A 20660-nucleotide genomic window follows, 5' to 3' on the forward strand; every position below is an offset into this window, starting at 1 on the left:
CTGCCAGTAGGTGGGGCAGTTTGTCGGGGAGGCAGTTGAAATCGGGATGATTTTATTGCCTTTGGTAAAGAATTCAGAGCGAATGTAGTGATATTTCAGGCATCCAGTTAGGAAGTGTAGCTCTGTCTATTTTATTGATTGTCTACCGCTGGCACAGTCTCTTCTCTCGGGGCAGCCAGGTCTATCTGTGTCGCCCCATCTCTACGGCCCGTCTCTCACTAAGTCTGTACTTCGTCAGGGTGTTTCTTAGTTTTGAGTTAGTTACCATGCTCATGTGTGTTTTTGCTTAACTCTTGGTTTTGCAATTTTATAATGGTGTGATGGTGGCTCACTTTCTTTTAGGTGTTTCCACAATTTAATTGCCTCTTTTTTGTATTTTTATCAGTAACATATATCGGCCTAATTCTAATGGTGTTTCTGTGCACCTTTAAAATCATTTTGCAGAACTCTGCATGCTGGGTCTCAATCAGTTGTTTGTCTCATTTGATGATTTGCTGGTGTGTGATCGAGCCCCACACTTCGCTGCTATACAGGGTTCGATTATTAATTCAAATATTTTGAGCCAAATTTTAACTGGAATTTCCACAAATGTTAGTATTTTAATGGCATAGAAGGCTCTGTGTGCTGTTTCTCTAAGTTCATTCACTGCAAGGTTGAAGTTTTCTGTGGAGCTCATTGTTAGTCCGAGGTAGGTATAGTTTTTAAAATGCTACATGTGTACCTAGTTTTAATGATTGTTTTGTTTCCTGAAAGCTGGAAAAAGTTTGGATGATGACAATTTTTGTCTTGCTGAGGTTGACTATCAGGTGTAGGGTGTAAATGTCATTAGCTGTGTGGAAGTTTGATAGAAATCAGAAGTATCTCGTTTGACTTCTGATTAGTAAGTCGTGCCCGCCTCCCCTACCCCCTAAATCAGAGAGGTCTGTATCTTAGCTAAGCTTCAGTGAGTAAATAAAGGTAATCCTACATCAATACTAACAGTTATTAATAAAATCAATTCAAATTTGCCTGTAGCTTACAAGAGGCTAAGTGCTATGAGGTTATTAAATTGTGGCCACAACATAATATCTCGTGTCAACGCATTAAACTATTTTGTCTCCACATAATAAGTTTCGGCAAGAGCATGGTATCTTATTCCCACACCACAGTAAGTTGTGGTCATGGAATATATGTTGTTTTTTATATTTGCATTTAGGCATTTGGCAGACGCTCTTATCCAGAGCGACTTACATTTAAAAAAAAAAAAATCTCATTATACACCTGAGCAGTTGAGGGTTAAGGGCCTTGCTAAAGGGCCCAGCAGTGGCAACTTGGTGGTTGTGGGGTTTGAACCTGGGATCTTCTGAACTGTAGTCCAATGCCTTAACCACTGAGCACCGTTTTATAATTATATTAAAATAAGACTTATATCTGTGCAGCCCTGGAACTCCTCACACCCCTGAATCATAACCAAAGAGATAAAGTGGTGGAACTCACATCCCACCATTGTCCTATTTATGATTGAGTTCTTATAGTATTTAGCTTGATTGACTGGCCCTGGACCTCAAATTACTGTAGTTTAATCTAAACCTTATTAACTGAAAGGGAAAAAACAATGCGTTCTGACCCTAGAAGTGATATACGGCTCTAAAAAAATTGCCAGATTATTACTGTAACATTTTAAACGATGGGTCTAATATGGGAGTAGTTAAATGTGTTTATTATAAAATGAGAGGGTTGAGTTTATTTTTTACACTTTAAGCGCTTCGTGGCTTTTATTATGCTCTTATTTTGTGGGCGTTACAGCGACCCGGAAAAGAAATCTTTTAGTTCCTACATAATATTAGGGCTCTTGCAGTAGTCGATTGAATAAACAAGGTGGATCAATGTCGTGTTTTGGATCAATTGTAAACTATGCTGTCTCGCGGCAGTGTTAATAATACAATACAACGCTTTAGTCGCCGTTATCAGTGCGCTTAGAGCTGACCGTGTCATTACACAGCGCCTTACAGACGGAGACTTCATTAGAGGAAAAAGCAGTTTAGGTCTCTTTTGCAGGCTAGTTCACCTAGCAAGCGGTTGTTTACATAATCTGGCAGTGAGGTGAGACAGTTAGCCACGTGCTGGACTCGCTGATTAAACGGACCGGGTTATCATTCGGAGAGCATGGCAGAGTTACACATTGAAACGAGCGCGGGAGGAATCATGGAGCAGAGCGAACACAGGGAGACCCGCGGCTCCGTTAGCATGCGCCTCCCGTCGCCCAGCTTCGTACTTCCAGCTCGGAGCGGTTCTGCCAGCCCGGGCCTTTCCGCGTCCAGAGCCGTGTTCGGCTTCCCCATGAAGAGCAGCCCCACATCCCCATCAGACTCCACAGAGAAACCGGGGTCGCGGTGGGTCCGGCTTAACGTCGGGGGTACCTACTTCATCACAACCAAACAAACCTTATGCAGGGATCCCAAATCCTTTCTGTACCGGTTATGTCAGGAAGATCCTGATCTGGACTCGGATAAGGTGAGCTCTTAGTAACCTGCTCTTGAGGACATGCTTACTTTATCCGATTTTACTGGCTGGGTTGTAAACCATATGCTGTGAAGGTTTTATATGTATACACATGCATGCATCTGTGTCAGTGACATGAACGAATATTTGTGCTTATACAAATTATTATAAAAATAATAATAATAATTGTGCCCACTTTCTCATTGTGAAATTTTCACCCCAATACATACTTCTCCACCTGGTTGCTTAAATGTTGTTGAATAATCTGTAACTTGGATGCTGTAACATTTACTATTTCCCTTTGAGATATAAAGTCTATCGATCAATCAAAGTATCCATTTACTATCCACTTAATGGTTACAGGTTGGATTAGAGATTCACATTTCCAATTAAAAATTGTAAAGATATGCATTAAGCAAATGCTGAAATTGTGCAGGATCACAAATGGAGCAGGTATATGTTCATGAAGAGGTTTTATTATGAAGCCATTAATAAAACCCATTATTCTACAGCATGCAACCTATTTAGCTAAACTTGTCCCACTTCTGGGTCTTTCTTCCTCTCCTGCGCTTCTTCTCTATTTAGGTCAAGGAGTAAGGAAATGACTTGAACTGAAAATATAACCCAGTGCAGAGAACCACCTTAACTATCCAGTCGCTTTAGTATATTTAAATGCTATTACAAACATAATTTGTAAATGTACTACAAAAATTACGCAACATACTTGCATGAAACAACAGCTGCTATAGAGAACGCACACCATCAAACATGACATGTTTTTAAGTCACTTTAAATAGTCACTGGTTGTATTTAATATAAGGTGGAATATTGTGATCATAACTTATGTTGTTTTTTTGCACAGGACGAGACAGGAGCTTATTTGATTGACAGAGACCCCACATACTTTGGTCCTATCTTAAATTATCTGAGGCACGGAAAGCTGATCATCAACAAGAACCTTGCAGAGGAGGGTGAGATTGTGTTTTGTGCCTTAAACATTGTAATAAAATTGTGCCCTGGGTTTTCTTTTTTGTGTAGGGAGAACACAAAGGGCAGGAATGGTGGCTGCATTAAGTGTTTTTTTTTTTTTTTTTTTTTTCCAAAACATTTTTTGTGTTGTTCTGTTTAAATCTGTTTAAAGCAGTTAAGCAAACTCAGCTATTCTTTTCTGCTTGAGTAAGTAGTAAAACATGACTGGACGTGACTGTTATATGAGAATTAGTTAATGACCTGGTGGTCCAATATGACCCAACACAAAGTAACGTTACAGTTAGCCCCCCAATTTTTTTTTTCAATAACCGCATAAAAAATATTTGTTGTCTTATAGCACAGCATTTTAACATTATTTATTAAAGCAATATTTTAAAAAATATCAATACATGCTTTGTATGTATATACAGTATACACTCCTGAACAAAATCTTAAGAGCAGGGAAAATATTACAAGTATTCCACTGGTGGATCATAACCAGGTTGTAAGTACTGTACTTCTTCAAAATGCCAAAAAAAGAAACAAGAGCAAGAGACAAAATATAGAGAGTAGACAATTTATTGAAAACTGCATTTAAACTCAAACAGGTTGGTCATCAATTGTTTAAAAGTTTAAGACCATAGCCTTTATAAGTTAAAATATGGCTTTAATGTCATTGTCCTTCAGACTGTTACACTGTCATGATCGGCTGATGGCAAAAGCAAGAAGCCTTTCTGTTTTTAAACGGGGTAGGATTGCTGAGCTGCACAAGCAAGGGGTCTCGCAACGCGCCGTTGCTGCTGAGGTTGGACTCGGTAAGAGGTCATTTTAAAGTTATTGAATGATCCTAAGTTATTGAACAAAAAAAAAATCTAATTTTAAACCCAAAAAAATGTCACCTACACTTCACTGTCTGTAAAGACGCAGAATGATCCTCGACCCAAATAAAGGGTCATTGGGTTATTGGATGCGACTGCAGCGCAATAACCATAAGACAGCATTTGTGAGAGAGGATGAACAAAAAGAACAAAAAACGTTTTTGAAAGCCATGTCTCCTCCCACACCACAAACTTGCCCGTTTGGAATTTGCAAGGGAGCACCAAACATGGGACATTGAAAAATGGAAGAACGGTTTATTCTTAAACGAGAAAAAAATTATGTCTGGATGGTCTAGATGGCTTCCAACGATACTGGAATGACATGGAGATCCCACTAGAGATGTTTTCTACGCAGCATAGAGAAAAGGGAGAAAGCTCCATCATGATCTGGGGTGCTTTTTCTTTAATGGGAAAATGGAGCTTTAGGTTGTGCAGGGGCTCAAACAGCAGCTGGCTATGTGGACATGTTGCAGTAGGCATCCCTCTTGACTAAGGGCCCTCGTCTGTGTGGAAATGACTGAGTCTTTTAACAGGACAGTGCTGCAGTTCACAACGCCCGCCTGACGAAGGACTTCTTCCAGGACCATAAGGTTGCACCTCTGGACCATCCTGCGTGTTTCTCTGATCTAAATCCCTGTGAGAATGTATGGACGTCAGTTCCAGACTGTGGATGCCCTTCATGAAGCTATCTTCACCACATGGAGCAATGTTTCCACCAGCTTCCTAAAAACAATTGCGTCGAGCATGCCGAAACGAGTGTTTGAAGTTATCAACAGGAACGGTGGTGCTACTCACTACCGAGTCCTTTTTTGCCACTTTTAGTTTTGTAGTGGATATTTTTGGGCTATGGTTGCCAAATTTGTTTTATTATTATTATTTTTTGTCTCCTGTTCCTTTTTCTTCTTTTGATATTTTGAAGCAGTTCTTACAACCTGGTTATGATCCACCAGCATGAAATCTCCATTGCTCTTACTGGTATAATCACCATCCGTGCACACATGTACTGTTTACTATAACACTGTGACCACATGTGTGTGCCTAAAACATATTTTTTACAATTATTTATTTTGTGTCTGTATGCGTGTGTACAGCGCGCGTGTAAAACAAAAGCAAGTCTAATTAAAGAGGTTAAAAATCCATTATCTCTCTCTGCATCAGCCTGCTTCTGGTGTCTGTGTGCGCACGCGTCATTGGCCACACACACACACACACACACACACACACAGACCACTCCTACTTTCGCCTTCACAGACACACACGCTTTCCCTCTGCTCTACACAGAAACACTGCTCTGTCGTGATTCTTTTCAAAGGTAAAGTGCAGGTTAATTTGTTTTATTTTTACTTTACAGCAGTAATTCCATTAGTGTGTCGCTCAATCGAGTGTCATTAGAGAGATTTCTTGTTTATTTTTCCTTTTTTTTTTTTTTCCGGCCTGTCAGTATCACAGATAACACATAGCAGAGTGTATGTGTAGCTGTTCTATCATCATTCACAGCCATTTTTCTTTTTTTTTTTTTTTTGTTTTTTTCCCATATTATAACGGACAAGACCGGGGGACCAAAAAAAGAGAAGAGAGTAAAAAAAAAAAAAAAAAAAAAGGAAATAAAAATAAATAAACAAACAAACAATTGAGGGAAAAAAAAAAAAAAGGGAAAAGAGAAAAAAAAAAAAGGGAGGGGGGTGGGAGGGGGGATAGAATACAACCAAAATTTGCTTCCGCACCTGCCGAAGAAAAAGAGAAAAAAAACAACAGAAGACACAACAGCAGAGAAACCGCAGCCACAACCAACACCTGCACGACTCGCGGCAAACCACAAATCCCAAAACCTGTTGATTAATAAAATATTTTAATAAAATTATTGTTTATTTTTCCGATAAATCAGTGTTTTCATTGTGTGTGCGCGCACACCTGTGTGTGTGATAGGAGTGGAGAAAGGGTAACTGTGTAAGACGAGAAGGGGAGAGGGGGAGCAGCTCCTTACTTTAGCTAAACACACACCCATCGCCTGCGTGCACAAATGGAAACACTTATCTGTGCTTTTTAAAGGTAAAGTGTAGATTCCCTTTTTTTTTTACTTTATATTTTGTGGTAATTATTTTTTATGTATTTGGTTTTTTTTTGGGCTGTGGAAAGAATAATTTAAGTTTTAATTATTACTTATGTAAAAATTCGATTTGGTTTACGAGTGTTTTGAAATACGAGCCCGCTTCCGGAACAAATTATACTCGTAATCCAAGGTTCCACTGTACTTATATACTTATATACTACAGTGTGTATATGTAAATATTTGCAAAACAGTTACAATGATGTAAATTATAACAGCCATTTTCAATTCTGAGAGATCTTTCTTTTAGAGTTACTGTAATAAGAGAAAAAAAAGCTTGTCATGTTAGAGAAAGGGCATAAAGCTGTCCAACGTGAAGACTCTTGTCATGTTAGACAACTTGAAGAAACATCTTAACTTATGATTATTTGACACCGGAGAAATCTTTTCCTTATAGAAACTTTGACCATATCGTGGATTAAAAAAAAAGAGAAGACATTTGGATTGCCATTCTGCATACAAGTTTGTATGAGTTAGCTGTTCCTATAGAAAGATTTTAAACATTATAAACCTTGTAGTTGGACTATAACATGCTTTTATTAATTAAAAATAAATTATTTTAATGATTTTGGGTCTGAACATTTTAATGCATCATTTTACTTTGGGCACAGTAAACTTTTAATGATCTACGAACCATGTGGCTGACGAGTTTTGCTAATTGCAAGATGCTTCCTTTAAATTTAAGGAGCGAGTGAAAGATTGTGTGTGGTAGTATTCGACCACTTCTTAGATTACAGAAAAAAACCCTTACATTGTTGTCTGTTGTTGCTCCTGCAGGTGTTCTAGAAGAAGCTGAATTTTACAACATTGCGTCATTGGTGAGGCTGGTGAAGGAGAGGATACGAGACAATGAGAACAGGACGTCTCAGGTGTGTAAGAATGAAGCCAGGCTGACGGGTGCTTTTGTGAGCTTGTTTCCTGGCAGGTCAGCTGAGAAAGTGGATTAAGTTGCAGAGCTGGCATTGGAGTTAGAATTTTAAAAATTGCACCATCAGGTCTTTAAGATAAATGGCAAGACCTATCTTTATTAATCTCAGTGTGAATTACAGAATTATTTTCCTAATCAGCAGAATGCGGAACTAGTAAGGGCACAAAACCCAAACAAACAGAATATAATATTATACATGTACTGTATTTATTTTTGTTTTGTTTTTTTCTTCTATTTTGGTGTATGACTGCATATTTTTTATTTGTAACGTATAAGATAATACGATATAAGATAATAGATAAGCCACATAATATCTTTTTTCTATATAGAGTGTGGTTTGTAAAACGGTCTTCATAATGTTTTTCATTTTTTTAATTCCAGGGCCCAGTGAAACATGTGTATCGTGTGCTTCAGTGCCAGGAAGAAGAACTCACTCAGATGGTCTCCACAATGTCTGATGGATGGAAGTTTGAGCAGGTGAGCTAGCCTTTGTGTCTTCCCAACCCTTTGATTAGTGTGTGTTTGTGTGTGGACCTGTTTAGCCAGAGTGCAGGTCACTCAGAAGAGCCCATTGCCATTCTGAATATATAGCCCCTCATTCAGTAAGTAGGGTTGTTAACCTTTTATTTGTAGTTTTCTCAGCATTTCACCTTTATTCCCTTGGAAATGGCATTTACTCAGTGGAAATCCACAGCTGTAATTTCAGCCTAAGTGAATTGTGCTTTAATTAGATAAATGCTTGAACAGAGAGCTAGTCATCTATTCACCCAGTATGAAGGACTGCAAAGCTCTTCTAAGCCTTTTAGCGTTGCTTTTCGGATTTTAAGCTTGTATTACGTAAATCAGTCTTTGTCTGTTCTTGCAGATAAAATGAACTGTTTGTGTTCCAGCATTTGCTTGTGCTAGTCAACTGCTTGTATTCATGCAGAAAAATTCACGAGATCTTGAGTTTGATTACCTTTTTTCTTGTAGCTTATAAGCATCGGCTCCTCTTACAACTATGGAAATGAGGACCAAGCAGAGTTTCTGTGTGTGGTTTCCCGGGAACTCAATAATTCCACAAATGGGATTGTTATTGAGCCAACTGAGAAGGCAAAGGTGAGATCAAAGTCAAAGTTATATATATATTTTAAATTATTTTTACATTTTGATTAAGGCTGCAGCAAATGCTACTCTTTATAATAGCTAATGTACATATTTGTATGTTTAGTTTAATTATTTACTTCTTGCAGTTTATAAATAAGCAGAATTAATTCCTTTCCAGCTTTTAGTTAACTTATACCACTAGACTTGATTAACTAACGTACCTGGTTACAATACAACATTACAGTCTATCATCAGACAGTCTGTCATGGCATGAAAATATTACCAAGTACTCACATTGACCATGTTTTTTTGTTTTTTTCCCTCTTCTCCAAAATTAAACATTCAAACATAAATATCTGGTATTCTGAATCATTTTTGTTGTGTGGAATCATCTCCAAAGATTTGGGTTTGACTCCTATGAGGTGAGTTCAAAGCAAACTGGGACTTGTGATGAAATGACAATTGGACATTAAGACAATTGACATGTACAGAATACTTCAAGCACAGGACAGTGATGAGACTTTTAGCTGCATTAAACCATTTAAATGGTGCAAACCTTTTAAAGATGGTTGTACGTCCATAAATAAAGGTCCTGTTTGAGGTGGCTCGGAACCCACTGCAGTCATTCCTGTGAATTTTCAGCGAGTGGATCGCTGAAAATCGGCGGGTCGCAAAACATTCACCAACACCACTTGCACGTTACAGAAACTCTGTTGGGAGTTATTGTCACATCCCCCTTGTGACCTCCTAACCTCGCTTCTAGCTATTTCCACATGTATGGGCCATTAAAAGAGTTACTGGTAGGCCATTGTTTCAGACGTGAAGTTCTACCTTGATGTTATCCAAGACCCTAGTAAAATGCTGGGTGAAAAAAGGGGCAATAGTGTAGCAACAGATTCTGTAGAGAAATAAAGGTTTTAGTTTTTACTGTCCTAATTGTGTTCTGTTTTTCTGTGCATTCAATAGTCCTGGTTTGACTTGAGCACCCCTCGTAGTTTGCGATGCCTAGAAATGAGGAATCGACTTCTGAGACCGTCCCCTAGAGCTTTTGATCTAAGCTGAAAGCATGCTCACCTGATCCTTGATGCACAACAATCAAAATATATACTATATTGCCAAAAGCATTCACTCGCCCATGTAAATCAATGAATTCAGGTGTTCCAATCATTTCCCTGGTTACAGATGTATAAAGTCAAGCACCTTGGCATGCAGACCGCTTCTACAATAATTTGTGAAAGAATGTGTCACTCTCAGTGAATTTCTGCCTGGTAGCATGATAGGATGCCACCTGTGAAATAAGGCCAGTCATGAAATTTCCTCGCTACTGAATATTCCACAGCCAGCTGTTAGTGACCTTATAACAAAGTGGAAGCGATTGGGAATGATGGCAACTCAGCCATGAAGTGGTAGGCCATGTAAAATCATGAAGCGGGATCAGCGGATGCTGAGGTCACCGACTTTTTGCACAGTCAAAAGCTACAGACCTCCAAACTTGCGGCCATCAGGTTAGCTGAAAAACAGTGTGTAGAGAGCTTCACGGAATGGGTTTCCATGGCTGAGCAGATGCAATGCAAATTATTGGATGTACTGGTGTATAGCACGCCGCCACTAGACTCTAGAGCAGTGGAGACATGTTCTCTGGAGTGACGAATCACGCTTCTGTCTGGCAATCAGATGGGAGAGTCAGGGTTTGGCGGTTGCCAGGAGAACAGTAATGGTTTGACTGCATTGTGCAAGTGTATAGTTTGACGGAGAGGGGGGTTATCGTGTGGGGTTGTTTTTCAGAAGTTGGTTTGTCTCCTTCGTTCCAGTGGAAGGAATTCCTAATGCTTCGGCATACGAAGACATTTTAGACAATATCATGCTTCTGACTTTGTGGAAACCTTCTGTTCCAAGATGCCTATGCACCAGTGCACAAAGCAAGGTCCATAAGGACATGGATGAGCGAGTTTGGTGTGAAAGATCTTAATTGGCCTGCACAAAATCCTGACCTCAACCCAGTAAAACACCTTTGGGATAAATTAAAGCGGAGACTGTGAGCCAGGCCTTCTCGTCTAACATCAGTGTCTGACCTTACAAATGCTCTTCTGAAGGAAAGGTAAAAAATACACTAGAACTAAACCTAGTGGAAAGCCTTACCAGAAGAGTCGAAGATTTTATAACTGCAGTGGATAAGGGCCAACATCAGATTAAACCCTATGGATTAAGAATTGGATGTTACTCATGTTCATGTGTATGTGAAGGCAGGTGAGCGAATACTTTTGGCAATATGGTGTATATTGGATTCATTAAAAAATTCTAATAAAATTGTGTTTATTACTAAAAGAACAGTTCGGCTGCTCAGAAGATATTTGATTTGGATAGCTTTGATACTTACAGTACCAGCACTGCATAATGCACATAAAGCCATTATTAAGGTTAAGGATATTATTTATGAGTGAATAAATAAGCCAGTAGAAAACAGGGGAAATTAAGGAATCATCATGTAAATGGGTTTACTTGAGCCAACGTTTAGTTGTTTTCATCCTTTCAGTATGCATAAAAACAACTGATATTTTGTAAAACATAGCAAGAGTTAATGTTTGGTGATAGTATAGCAAAGCCAAATATAATCTAAAGGTTTGGTGATCCGTTTGGACAACCAGATAAGGAAGGACAACTCACATCAGCAGGGTCAACTCAGGACATTCTCTGTAACCCACACTGGCTATAAATCAGTTATTCTGGATTGCATTATTTCTCATAACAAAACTCAAGCTAAGGCAGACCCCAGAGTTTAATAAAATTTTTCAAATACTTTGGGTACCCTTAGTACCCTTTTCCACCAATCCATTTTTGTTTAAAAGAAGGGAAGTAATGCGTACAATACCACATGAAAATCAAATGTGTAGTCTATGATAAACAGTATTCCATCCAAACATGTTCAATAATTGTGATCTGAAACTGTCTTACCCAGCGCATATCAGTGATTAAGTGAAAATACATGTGGAATCAACTGACTAGCACATTGCGCCTGATCTGCAGCCAATATGTTATAATAGTAGTCTATGATTTTAGGTCCTCTAGTAAATAATGTTGCCCAGCGATGTCAAGGTAGAGTAATTTTTTTTTTTTTTTTTTTTTTTTTTTTTTGCTGTTCCAACCACTGTAGATTCAACCAAACCTCTATCTCATCAAATTTTCGTGCATATATCCCTATTGATCCGTTCTCAATATGTGCTATGTTAATTAACCAGCTGATTTTATTTCTTGTTTATTACTAAAAAACAGTTCTCTTTCAAGCATACGTTTCAGTGTCTCACTATGGGATACGCCCCTTCCGCGTATTCCTCAGAAGCCCTATTACACTACGCCAGCCCCAATTGGCTGGCAGACGTGACGTTGTGTCTGGGAGTGGCCTCCCCCCCCCCCCGTATAAAAGGAGCAGCACAACGTCACTTCGCTATTCGAAAACCTCTTCTCGCTTCACACCAGAAGCCTATCTTTCGAAACGACTGGTCACCACAGCCTAGCTCCTTTTATTGACACTCCAGTCGATTCTAGGACCGTTTTAAAAAACAATATGGCTGCAGCAACGCAGACCGCCAAGGCTAGAGAGGGAGGAGACGTGCGTATTTGTGTTTGTGGGAACAAGATTTCGAGCAAAGACACACACCAGGTCTGCTCGTCGTGTCTTGGGCTGAAACATGCGCAACTAGCGCTAGACAACCCCGGTTCATGCGAACACTGCGCACGCTTCACCGCGAAGAGCCTTCGTCGCAGGCTAGCGCGCCAAGCTAGCCTGTCGGGCCTCGACCCACTCCTCTCACCTAGCCCCACTCCAGCTGCCACCCCACAGGTATCCATCCCTGTGGAGCTGCCCACCACGGCAGCCTTATCCTGGGGTGAACAGCTCGACGTCTGCGCCCCTCTACCCAGTGTGCTCAGCACTGACGAAGAGGAAGGCGCGCTAGACTTCGAGGAAGAGGGTGAGTCCGACTTTCTCCTTTCTGAGGAAGAGGAGAATCTCGAGGACTCCCCTTTTCTTCCACCCGTGCACTCAGCACAGCCTCTTGCCGCGACAGGAGCCGCTGAAGCTATGGACGGGGCCCCATCCCCGCTCCTGAGCGTCGACCTGCAGGACGTGTGCAAACGCGCCGCGGAAAAGCTGAATATTCAGTGGCCGACTGTAGTGGCAGAGACTGCAAAGTCTCGCTATGAAGGTAAGAGGCTGCCGAGAGCGAAACGGGCGGCACGGCAGCTCCTTCCAGTCTTCCCAGAGCTCCTGGAGGAGCTCGCGGTGACATGGAAGGAAAAACCGTTTACAAGCAAGACGCCAGTGCAGGGGGGATCTGCACTTGACGTGGAGGGCATGGAAAGAGAGGGACTTTTCAGGATGCCCCCCATGGAACGGTTAGTGGCTGCGCACTTGCTCCCGAGACACACGGCGGCTGCAAATCCGTCGTTGCCGTCGAAAACGGAGCGCTTCCAGTCGGAAACGCGCATACAAAGCAGTCGCGCTCTGCGTCAGAGCTCTAAACGCGACCTCTCTGCTGCCCGCGTACCAAGCGGAGCTGCAGGACGAAGCCTCGGCCACACCAGGTCAGACACAGTGGGAGGAGATCTGTATAGTGACAGATCTCTCTCTGAGGCTTCAGAGGTGCGCGGTACAAGCCGCAGGAAAAGCAATGGCCACGATGGTCATTCAGGAGAAAGGCCGGTGGCTCAACTTGGCAGAAAAGGGTAAGAGTGACGTCAGAGGCAGTTCTAGCACTGCGCCAGTGGAAACACCCGAATTTCCTGACTCAAGGGGTATCCATGGGTGTAGTTCGGCACAGGAAGATAATAACGACGGACGCGTCGCTGTCCGGTTGGGGGGGCATTCACAAGGGCAGAATAGTGAATGGGAGATGGGGTCAGCATTTGACCAATCTTCACATAAACTATCTAGAAATGCTAGCTGTTTTTCCGACAGAGAGAAAGAATCTATCTTGGATGCACCAGTGGTGGCCGACGGAATCTTCGGCTCGGCTCTCACCTTGATGCAAAAGAGATGTGAGGAGAAAAAGAGGGATGACGAGGCGCTACAGCTCTGTATGCCCAAGAAGGCACAGGCGGCACCCCCCCCCCGCCACTTAGGCAGACCTTCGCACAGGTTACAGCCCGCCCTTCCCCCAGTTATCGCATCCCCAAACGGCAGAGGCCGAACACAAGTTCAGCTGGCCAAGGCGGATCTCCCTGGCAGAGAAGAAATTATCCGCCAGCGGCAACTCAGACGGCACAGCCTGCTCCTTAACCCCATCCTCATCCTCAACCCCATCTTCAGGGAGTGAGGAGGAAGAAGAAGGCCGTTTGATGGGGTCTTTCCTCGGGAAGGGAACCAACAGCCCCCCAGTTCGCTAGTTCCCGACCCACAAAAGTTGAAAAGGACAAGTTCAGAGGTCCAAAGTTGTTCTGTGTGGAGGGGAGAGCCTGGGTGGGCCAGGGGCAAGACAGTGAAGCGAAAGAGGAACGGTGCAGCGGTGTACATACATCAATGTATCACACGCATGTCTCACGTTCAAACCCCAATAAAGCTTTTACTGAACCCCCAAAAAATATAAAAAAATATATCTCCCCAAAAAATGTTGCAAAACATATCAATGAATCAAAATATAACGTCACCTCGGGGAGCTGTCGCTCTCACAGAGGTGATGGATCTCACAGACTCTGTCAAAGCGCTAAGTGCCCGCGAATGCGCAGTACAGACCACAGAACCGTCCGTGACTCAGCCGCGCGAGGGCGTCAGAACACTGCAGATACGCAGCTGGCAAGAATGCACGCAGTCCCGCTGGGTATTAAAGACAATACAATTTGGGTACAGACTGCAATTCGCAACTTCCCCTCCAAAATTCAAAGGGATAATTCATTCCCAGGTGAGGGGGGAGTTGAAGCATGTCCTTCAGGAGGAGATTTCCTCTCTGTTGAACAAGAGGGCAATAAGAGTGGTTCCACCAGAGGAGAGCCACAGCGGGTTTTACTCAAGATATTTTCTCGTTCCAAAGAAGGGAACCCAAGCCCTCCGCCCAATACTAGATCTACGTGCGCTGAACGTATACCTAAGGAGATACAAATTCAGAATGCTCATGCATTCTACACTCCTACAAATGGTGCGCCAGGGAGATTGGTTCACATCAATCGATCTGAAGGACGCATATTTTCACATAAAGATATACCCACCACACAGGAAGTTTCTGAGATTTGCCTTCCTTGGTGTGGTATACGAATATCTGGTGCTACCATTCCGCTTGTCCCTCAGCCCCAGAGTATTTATAAAATGTACAGAAGCGGCTCTTACCCCGCTCAGGGAGAAAGGCATTTGTCTCACTACTTACATAGACGATTGGCTTGTGACAGCTCGCTCGGAACAAGAAGCGAGAGAGCACACAGCGATACTTCTGGAACATATACAGAAACTGGGGCTAAAATTGAACACAGAAAAGAGTGTTTTAACTCCCACACGGTCCATAATGTATCTGGGACTGTCGCTGGACTCAGTGAACTTCAGGGCGCGACTATCGGCAGACAGGATGAAAAGATTCACCTGTTGCATCACCCACTTTCAGAGGGGAAACAAGGTTTCCTTTCGTACATGCCTCAGATTATTAGGACTGATGGCCTCAGCCCTGATAGTTATCCCGTTAGAGAGACTACATATGAGGGAATTCCAGCGCTGGGTAGCGTCCCAAGGGCTGGACCCGGTACGTCACTCACAGAAAAGGGTAAGAGTGATGTCAGAGGCAGTTCTAGCACTGCGCCAGTGGAAACACCCGAATTTCCTGACTCAAGGGGTATCCATGGGTGTAGTTCGGCACAGGAAGATAATAACGACGGACGCGTCGCTGTCCGGTTGGGGGGGGCATTCACGAGGGCAGAATAGTGAATGGGAGATGGGGTCAGCATTTGACCAATCTTCACATAAACTATCTAGAAATGCTAGCTGTTTTTCTGACGCTAAAGCATTTTCTTCCTTTTCTGAAAGGAGAACATGTTCTTGTGAGAACGGACAACACGACAGTTGTAGCCTACATAAATCGTCAGGGAGGCCTCAGATCACTCCTTCTGCACACGTTAGCACGCAGACTGATCTTATAAGCAGTGTCAACCTTCTATCCCTGAGAGCGACACACGTACAGGGTGTGATGAATCGGGGCGCGGATCTGCTGTCCAGGGGAAATCCCCTCTACGGGGAGTGGAAACTGAACAGCGAAGTGATCGAACAGATCTGGAGCATGTATGGCAGAGCGACAGTGGATCTGTTCGCGTCCCAAGACAATGCCCAATGTCACCTGTTCTTTTCCCTGAAGGACCAGAGCGCGCCCCTGGGAATAGACGCGCTAGCACACGAGTGGCCTCGCACTCTTCTATACGCATTCCCACCGATAGCGCTCATATCACCAACACTCTGCAGAGTAAGGGAGGAAGGTATGAGACTAATACTAATAGCCCCGAGATGGCCGGGGAAACACTGGCTTGCAGAGATTATACATATGCTGTACGACGAACCGTGGTCTCTCCCGCAGCGCAGAGAGGAGGGGGAAATCTTCCATCCTCATCCGGAACGGCTGGCACTATGGTCCTGGCCTGTGAGTGGTCCAATTTAAGTAAAACTGGTCTACCCGACAGTGTTATCAAAACCATACAGAATGCCAGGGCGGCATCAACTAGATCTCTTTATGACTGTAAATGGAATGTATTCGAGCGCTGGTGCGCAACTAGACACGAGATTCCTTTTCAGTGTTCAGTGGCAGTGGTTCTTTCATTCCTTCAGGAAATGATAGACAAAGGCAAAGCGTTCTCAACCATAAAAGTGTTTCTGGCTGCTATATCTGCTTGTCACATTGGTTTTGATGATAAAACAGTGGGACAACATCCTTTGATATGCAGATTCATGAAGGGCGCGCGCCGCGCCCTGCCGGTCTCTAAACCACTTACCCCATCATGGGATTTGGGGTTGGTGCTTGATGCATTGTCTATGTCCCCATTTGAACCACTAGACAAGGTTGATTTCAAGGCACTGTCTTTTAAGACTGCACTATTAATAGCTTTGGTCTCAGCGAAGCGCGTGAGTGAGATTCATGCTCTTTCTGTGCATCCAGCATGCTTACAGTTCATGTCCGGGGATGCAGGAGTAATTATGAAACCTAACCCGGCATTCATGCGTAAAGTCATTAATGTGATAAACCCTTTTGAGTTAAGGGCCTTCCATCCACCTCCTTTTGCTTCATCAGAGCAGCAAAAGTTAAATACGCTGTGCCCAGTGCGCGCTCTGCGCATCTATACAGAGCGGACCAGAGGTCTAAGGGAGAGTGATCAGCTGTTCGTTTCTTGGATAAAACCTCGTACAGGGAAGCCGATCACTAAGCAGCGTTTATCACATTGGATAGTGGAGGCGATTTCGTTGGCATATTCCAGCAAGGGTCTAGAACCCCCAACTGGCTTACGCGCGCACTCAACAAGGGGAATGTCAAGTTCCTGGGCTCTTTTTAAGGGAATCACATTACAGGATATATGTGAAGCGGCGAGCTGGTCATCTCCGCACACATTTGCCAGATTTTACAAACTGGATGTTACAGCTCAGACTTTAGCTCATGCAGTACTGAGCGTAGGGACAGAATCTAAAAACTAAACTCGTTCAGCCCTGAATGCTTTGGGTATGGTTGGCAGAAGACTTCAAGACAGGCTATCTGAAAATACGGGAGTTAGGATATCCCATAGTGAGACACCGAAACGTATGCTTGAAAGAGAATAGGTTACTTGCGTAACCCCGGTTCTCTGATAGCATTAAGTGAGGTGTCTCACCAGATGACCCTCCTTGCTGTGTGAAGCGAGGAAGAGGTTGCTTGTTTTGAATAGCGAAGTGACGTTGTGCTGCTCCTTTTATACGGAGGGGGGGGAGGCCACTCCCAGACACAACGTCACGTCTGCCAGCCAATTGGGGCTGGCGTAGTGTAATAGGGCTTCTGAGGAATACGCGGAAGGGGCGTATCCCATAGTGAGACACCTCACTTAATGCTATCAGAGAACCGGGGTTACGCAAGTAACCTATTGTTCGGCTGCTCAGAAGATATTTGATTTGGATAGCTTTAATACTTATAATACCAGCACTGCATAATGCACATGAAGCCATTATTAAGGTTAAGGATATTATTTATGAGTGAATAAATAAGCCAGTAGAAAACAGGGGAAATTAAGGAATCATCATGTAAATGGGTTTAATTTATTTTATTTTTTACCTCCTTTACACAGATCCTTCAGGAGCGAGGTTCCCGGATGTGAGGAGACCTTCTTACCTGTGCTGACACAGATCTCCCTATCCCCTCTCCTCTCCTGTCCTCTCCTGTCCTCTCCAGTCTCTCCTCCTAAACCATACAGCTGACTCCATCAGCTCACATGGCTGCCCTTCTATCATCCTCCTCCCTTGTGCCTTTCCACAGTGGGGGTGTCCCCCCTCCCTGCAGTGCTGCAACATCGCCCATCCAGCACATTACTTGAGGTCACCGCTGTTATCAAAAATATTCAAATACTAAGTTAGTTGATCGATGGTGATGCGGGGACTCAAGATGGCTAGGGAGGAGTCCAAGTAAGATTCTCGAGGTGTCTCACTATAACAGCTAATGTAGTCATCCACAATGCCTCGGAACATGATCATTTATCGCCTACATATTCTCGTTATAATCATCTATAGACTCTGTCATTGCTGGCATGCTAGTTACAAGGAATGCCTGTGCCCTGGTCAGCTAGGCTGTGTTTTCATCATCAGAATTTCCTCAGGACTTCCAGGGGTGCAAAAACATAGTAGACAGGACAGAATTGTTTGCCCCCTACACCCTTTTCATAGCAAGCACATTGACTCACTGTGTACAACGGAGCGAGTGTATGAGTGAATATCAGCAGCAACACTCACTCGTTATCATTTCAGTGTCTACCGCAGCCTGGCTTGGCCTTTGAACATGCAGAGCCCGTTTTTCTTTTTTCTTTTTTTTTTTTAGTTTGTAGAGTATCATATAATTTCCTTGTTCCTGTTTGCCCCACCTGCATTCATTGACAGGTATTGGATGTTCCAGGCCATGCCAGAGGTTTTAATTTACCCCTCTTAACATGGACACATCAAAAATGAACGTGCATTGTTATGGGTGTGTAAAGATCACGTATATGGGTGTATTACAGGAAAGGTTGTCATAAACGTTGTTTGTGCTTTATAAAAGTCACATTTGATTGGGGAAGCTCACACTCCAAGAAGAATCGGCCATGCTCCTAGTCTACTTTGTCCAGTTTCTCGTCACCTGTATGGAACATTTTTTTGTTGTTTCCCCTCTGACTATCCGTACGTGACTGGAAAACTGGACACTCCATTGTCTTATCTTTTATCTCGATTTCTCAAGAATAGTTTTGTTTCTGTTTATATAAGTGCATCAGTTCTTTGTCTTGTCACAAATGAGCTCCATCAGACTGTTGATAGGCAACATGCTCAAAAGATTTGAGTAACAGCAGAACTCTGTTGTGTAAAATGATTTTTTTTTTATTTAACTTATTAAGTTCAGCTCTAACACTCCATAGTCTATCTTTAACTCTATTTTGGCTGTTTAACTGTTTCTATGTCATATTTAAAAAAAAAAAAAAAAAAGGAAAATGTAAATTAAGTTATAGTGGAATAGCAGTGAATGTTAAGGGCTCTATTTTACATGGATTAAGATGCTCGCCCTCATGTCAAAAATCTATTCTATTACTTCAGGTAAACTGTGCTTCTTTCATATTTTGACATCAGAGCCAGTATTTGGTCATGTTTTACACTGAATTCATTGTTTGATATTTAGGCACTTAAGACTAGCTTTCTAAATCAAATTACACACCCTTAAAAGTTATCTGCTAGGAACAAGTGTGCTTAATGATCTTTTGACAGTATTTTAACATAAGCTCCTTGTTCAGTATCACATAGAATGTAAAACTGCATGCTTTGTTGTTTGTTATTTATGTCCGTTGAAAAGCAGCTGATGGCTGTCACAGGCAGCATGCCAATGTGAAATTTTTGGTCTCAAGCGCACATTTATATTGATAATACCCCCTTGCTTTAAAATGTAAATTGGGCAAAAGGTTGCCAAAAATATGGTGTTTAAACTTTCACTAAGATTTGTTTTCAAAGCTAATTTTTGTCTTAAAGGTAACTCCAAGGCAAATCTAGATAGCATAGTAGAAATGTTTCTTATCCCTTCTTGTATTTTAAAACTAAGGTTGTTACTGTATCTTTCGGCTGCCCCCGGCAAGGGGTTGAAACAGTAGATGCCTTTCCTGCAACCCTCCTATTTTACCCGGGCTTGGGACCGGCACTGCATCCAGTGGCTGGGGTTTGGGCACCAAAACTAAGGATTTGTCCTAAATTGCATGTCCTGAGTTGATAAAATGCTCCCCATGGAGCGTTTCTTTTTGTTTAGTCATAGCTGTTTATTTTTCAAGGTTGAGAATCTGAGCTATACGTAGATCTCCCCACTGCATGAAAGTAAGATTTGATCTTCACCAATTTGTTTAATGACTCATGCAAAATAAGGGATGGGATGTGCTGTCTATTTTGGCCATTTTTGAACATAATCGAGGCAAAATCAGCTTTGTCTGCACTTTGTAATATACACATGCCCTTTCTATAACTGTCATTGTCTAACGTTATGTACAGCATTCTCCATACAGGTTTTTAACACAAATGCCAAGCTAAGTTGGGTGTAAAATGGTCCCTTGTTTCACATATTGTATGTATTTAGATGTTTTTAAATTCACATTTTCATTGTGCCACTGTACCTCGTTTAGTATTTTTTAAAGTAATCCATACATCCTAAGGAATCATTGTTTGCATCCTCAAAGTTTTACTTGCACTTTAATTATGTCTGTGTCTTGCGCATCCTGTTAGACAGCAGAGACATAGAGAGATATCACGCCACTTTACTTTAGGTAATTTATAAAATAATTATGGAACATCATCCTACTTGATGGGGTGATTTTATACAATTTGTGTATCATAACCACATTGGAGCATGTACGCAAACTGAATTATACATTTATATTTTTTTCATCTCCATTTTCCCTTGCTATTTGTTTGTGTTTAAACAGAGGCAAAAAGTTGTTTTCTACAGAAGGAAAAAAAAAAATCTTGTTACTTGGTGTTCTGTTAATTTGTGGGGAGGGAGGGGGGCTGTGTTTTTTT

The 20660-nt window shown here is 42.2% G+C and overlaps 1 protein-coding gene across 1 annotated transcript; it reads left to right on the plus strand.

The window, feature by feature from the left end:
* Positions 1-1822: 1822 nt before the first annotated feature.
* On the plus strand, positions 1823-19100 carry kctd2 (potassium channel tetramerization domain containing 2). The gene is made up of 6 exons (XM_053511932.1): positions 1823-2493; positions 3344-3452; positions 7213-7304; positions 7745-7840; positions 8336-8461; positions 17717-19100. The coding sequence occupies exons 1-6, from the start codon at positions 2146-2148 to the stop codon at positions 17744-17746; spliced, it is 801 nt and encodes a 266-aa protein (XP_053367907.1). The 5' UTR covers positions 1823-2145; the 3' UTR covers positions 17747-19100.
* The last annotated feature ends 1560 nt before the right edge of the window (positions 19101-20660 follow it).

Source organism: Clarias gariepinus, chromosome 14 (genome assembly GCF_024256425.1).
Source record: "Clarias gariepinus isolate MV-2021 ecotype Netherlands chromosome 14, CGAR_prim_01v2, whole genome shotgun sequence".
In the NCBI taxonomy this organism is placed as follows: Eukaryota; Metazoa; Chordata; class Actinopteri; order Siluriformes; family Clariidae; genus Clarias; species Clarias gariepinus.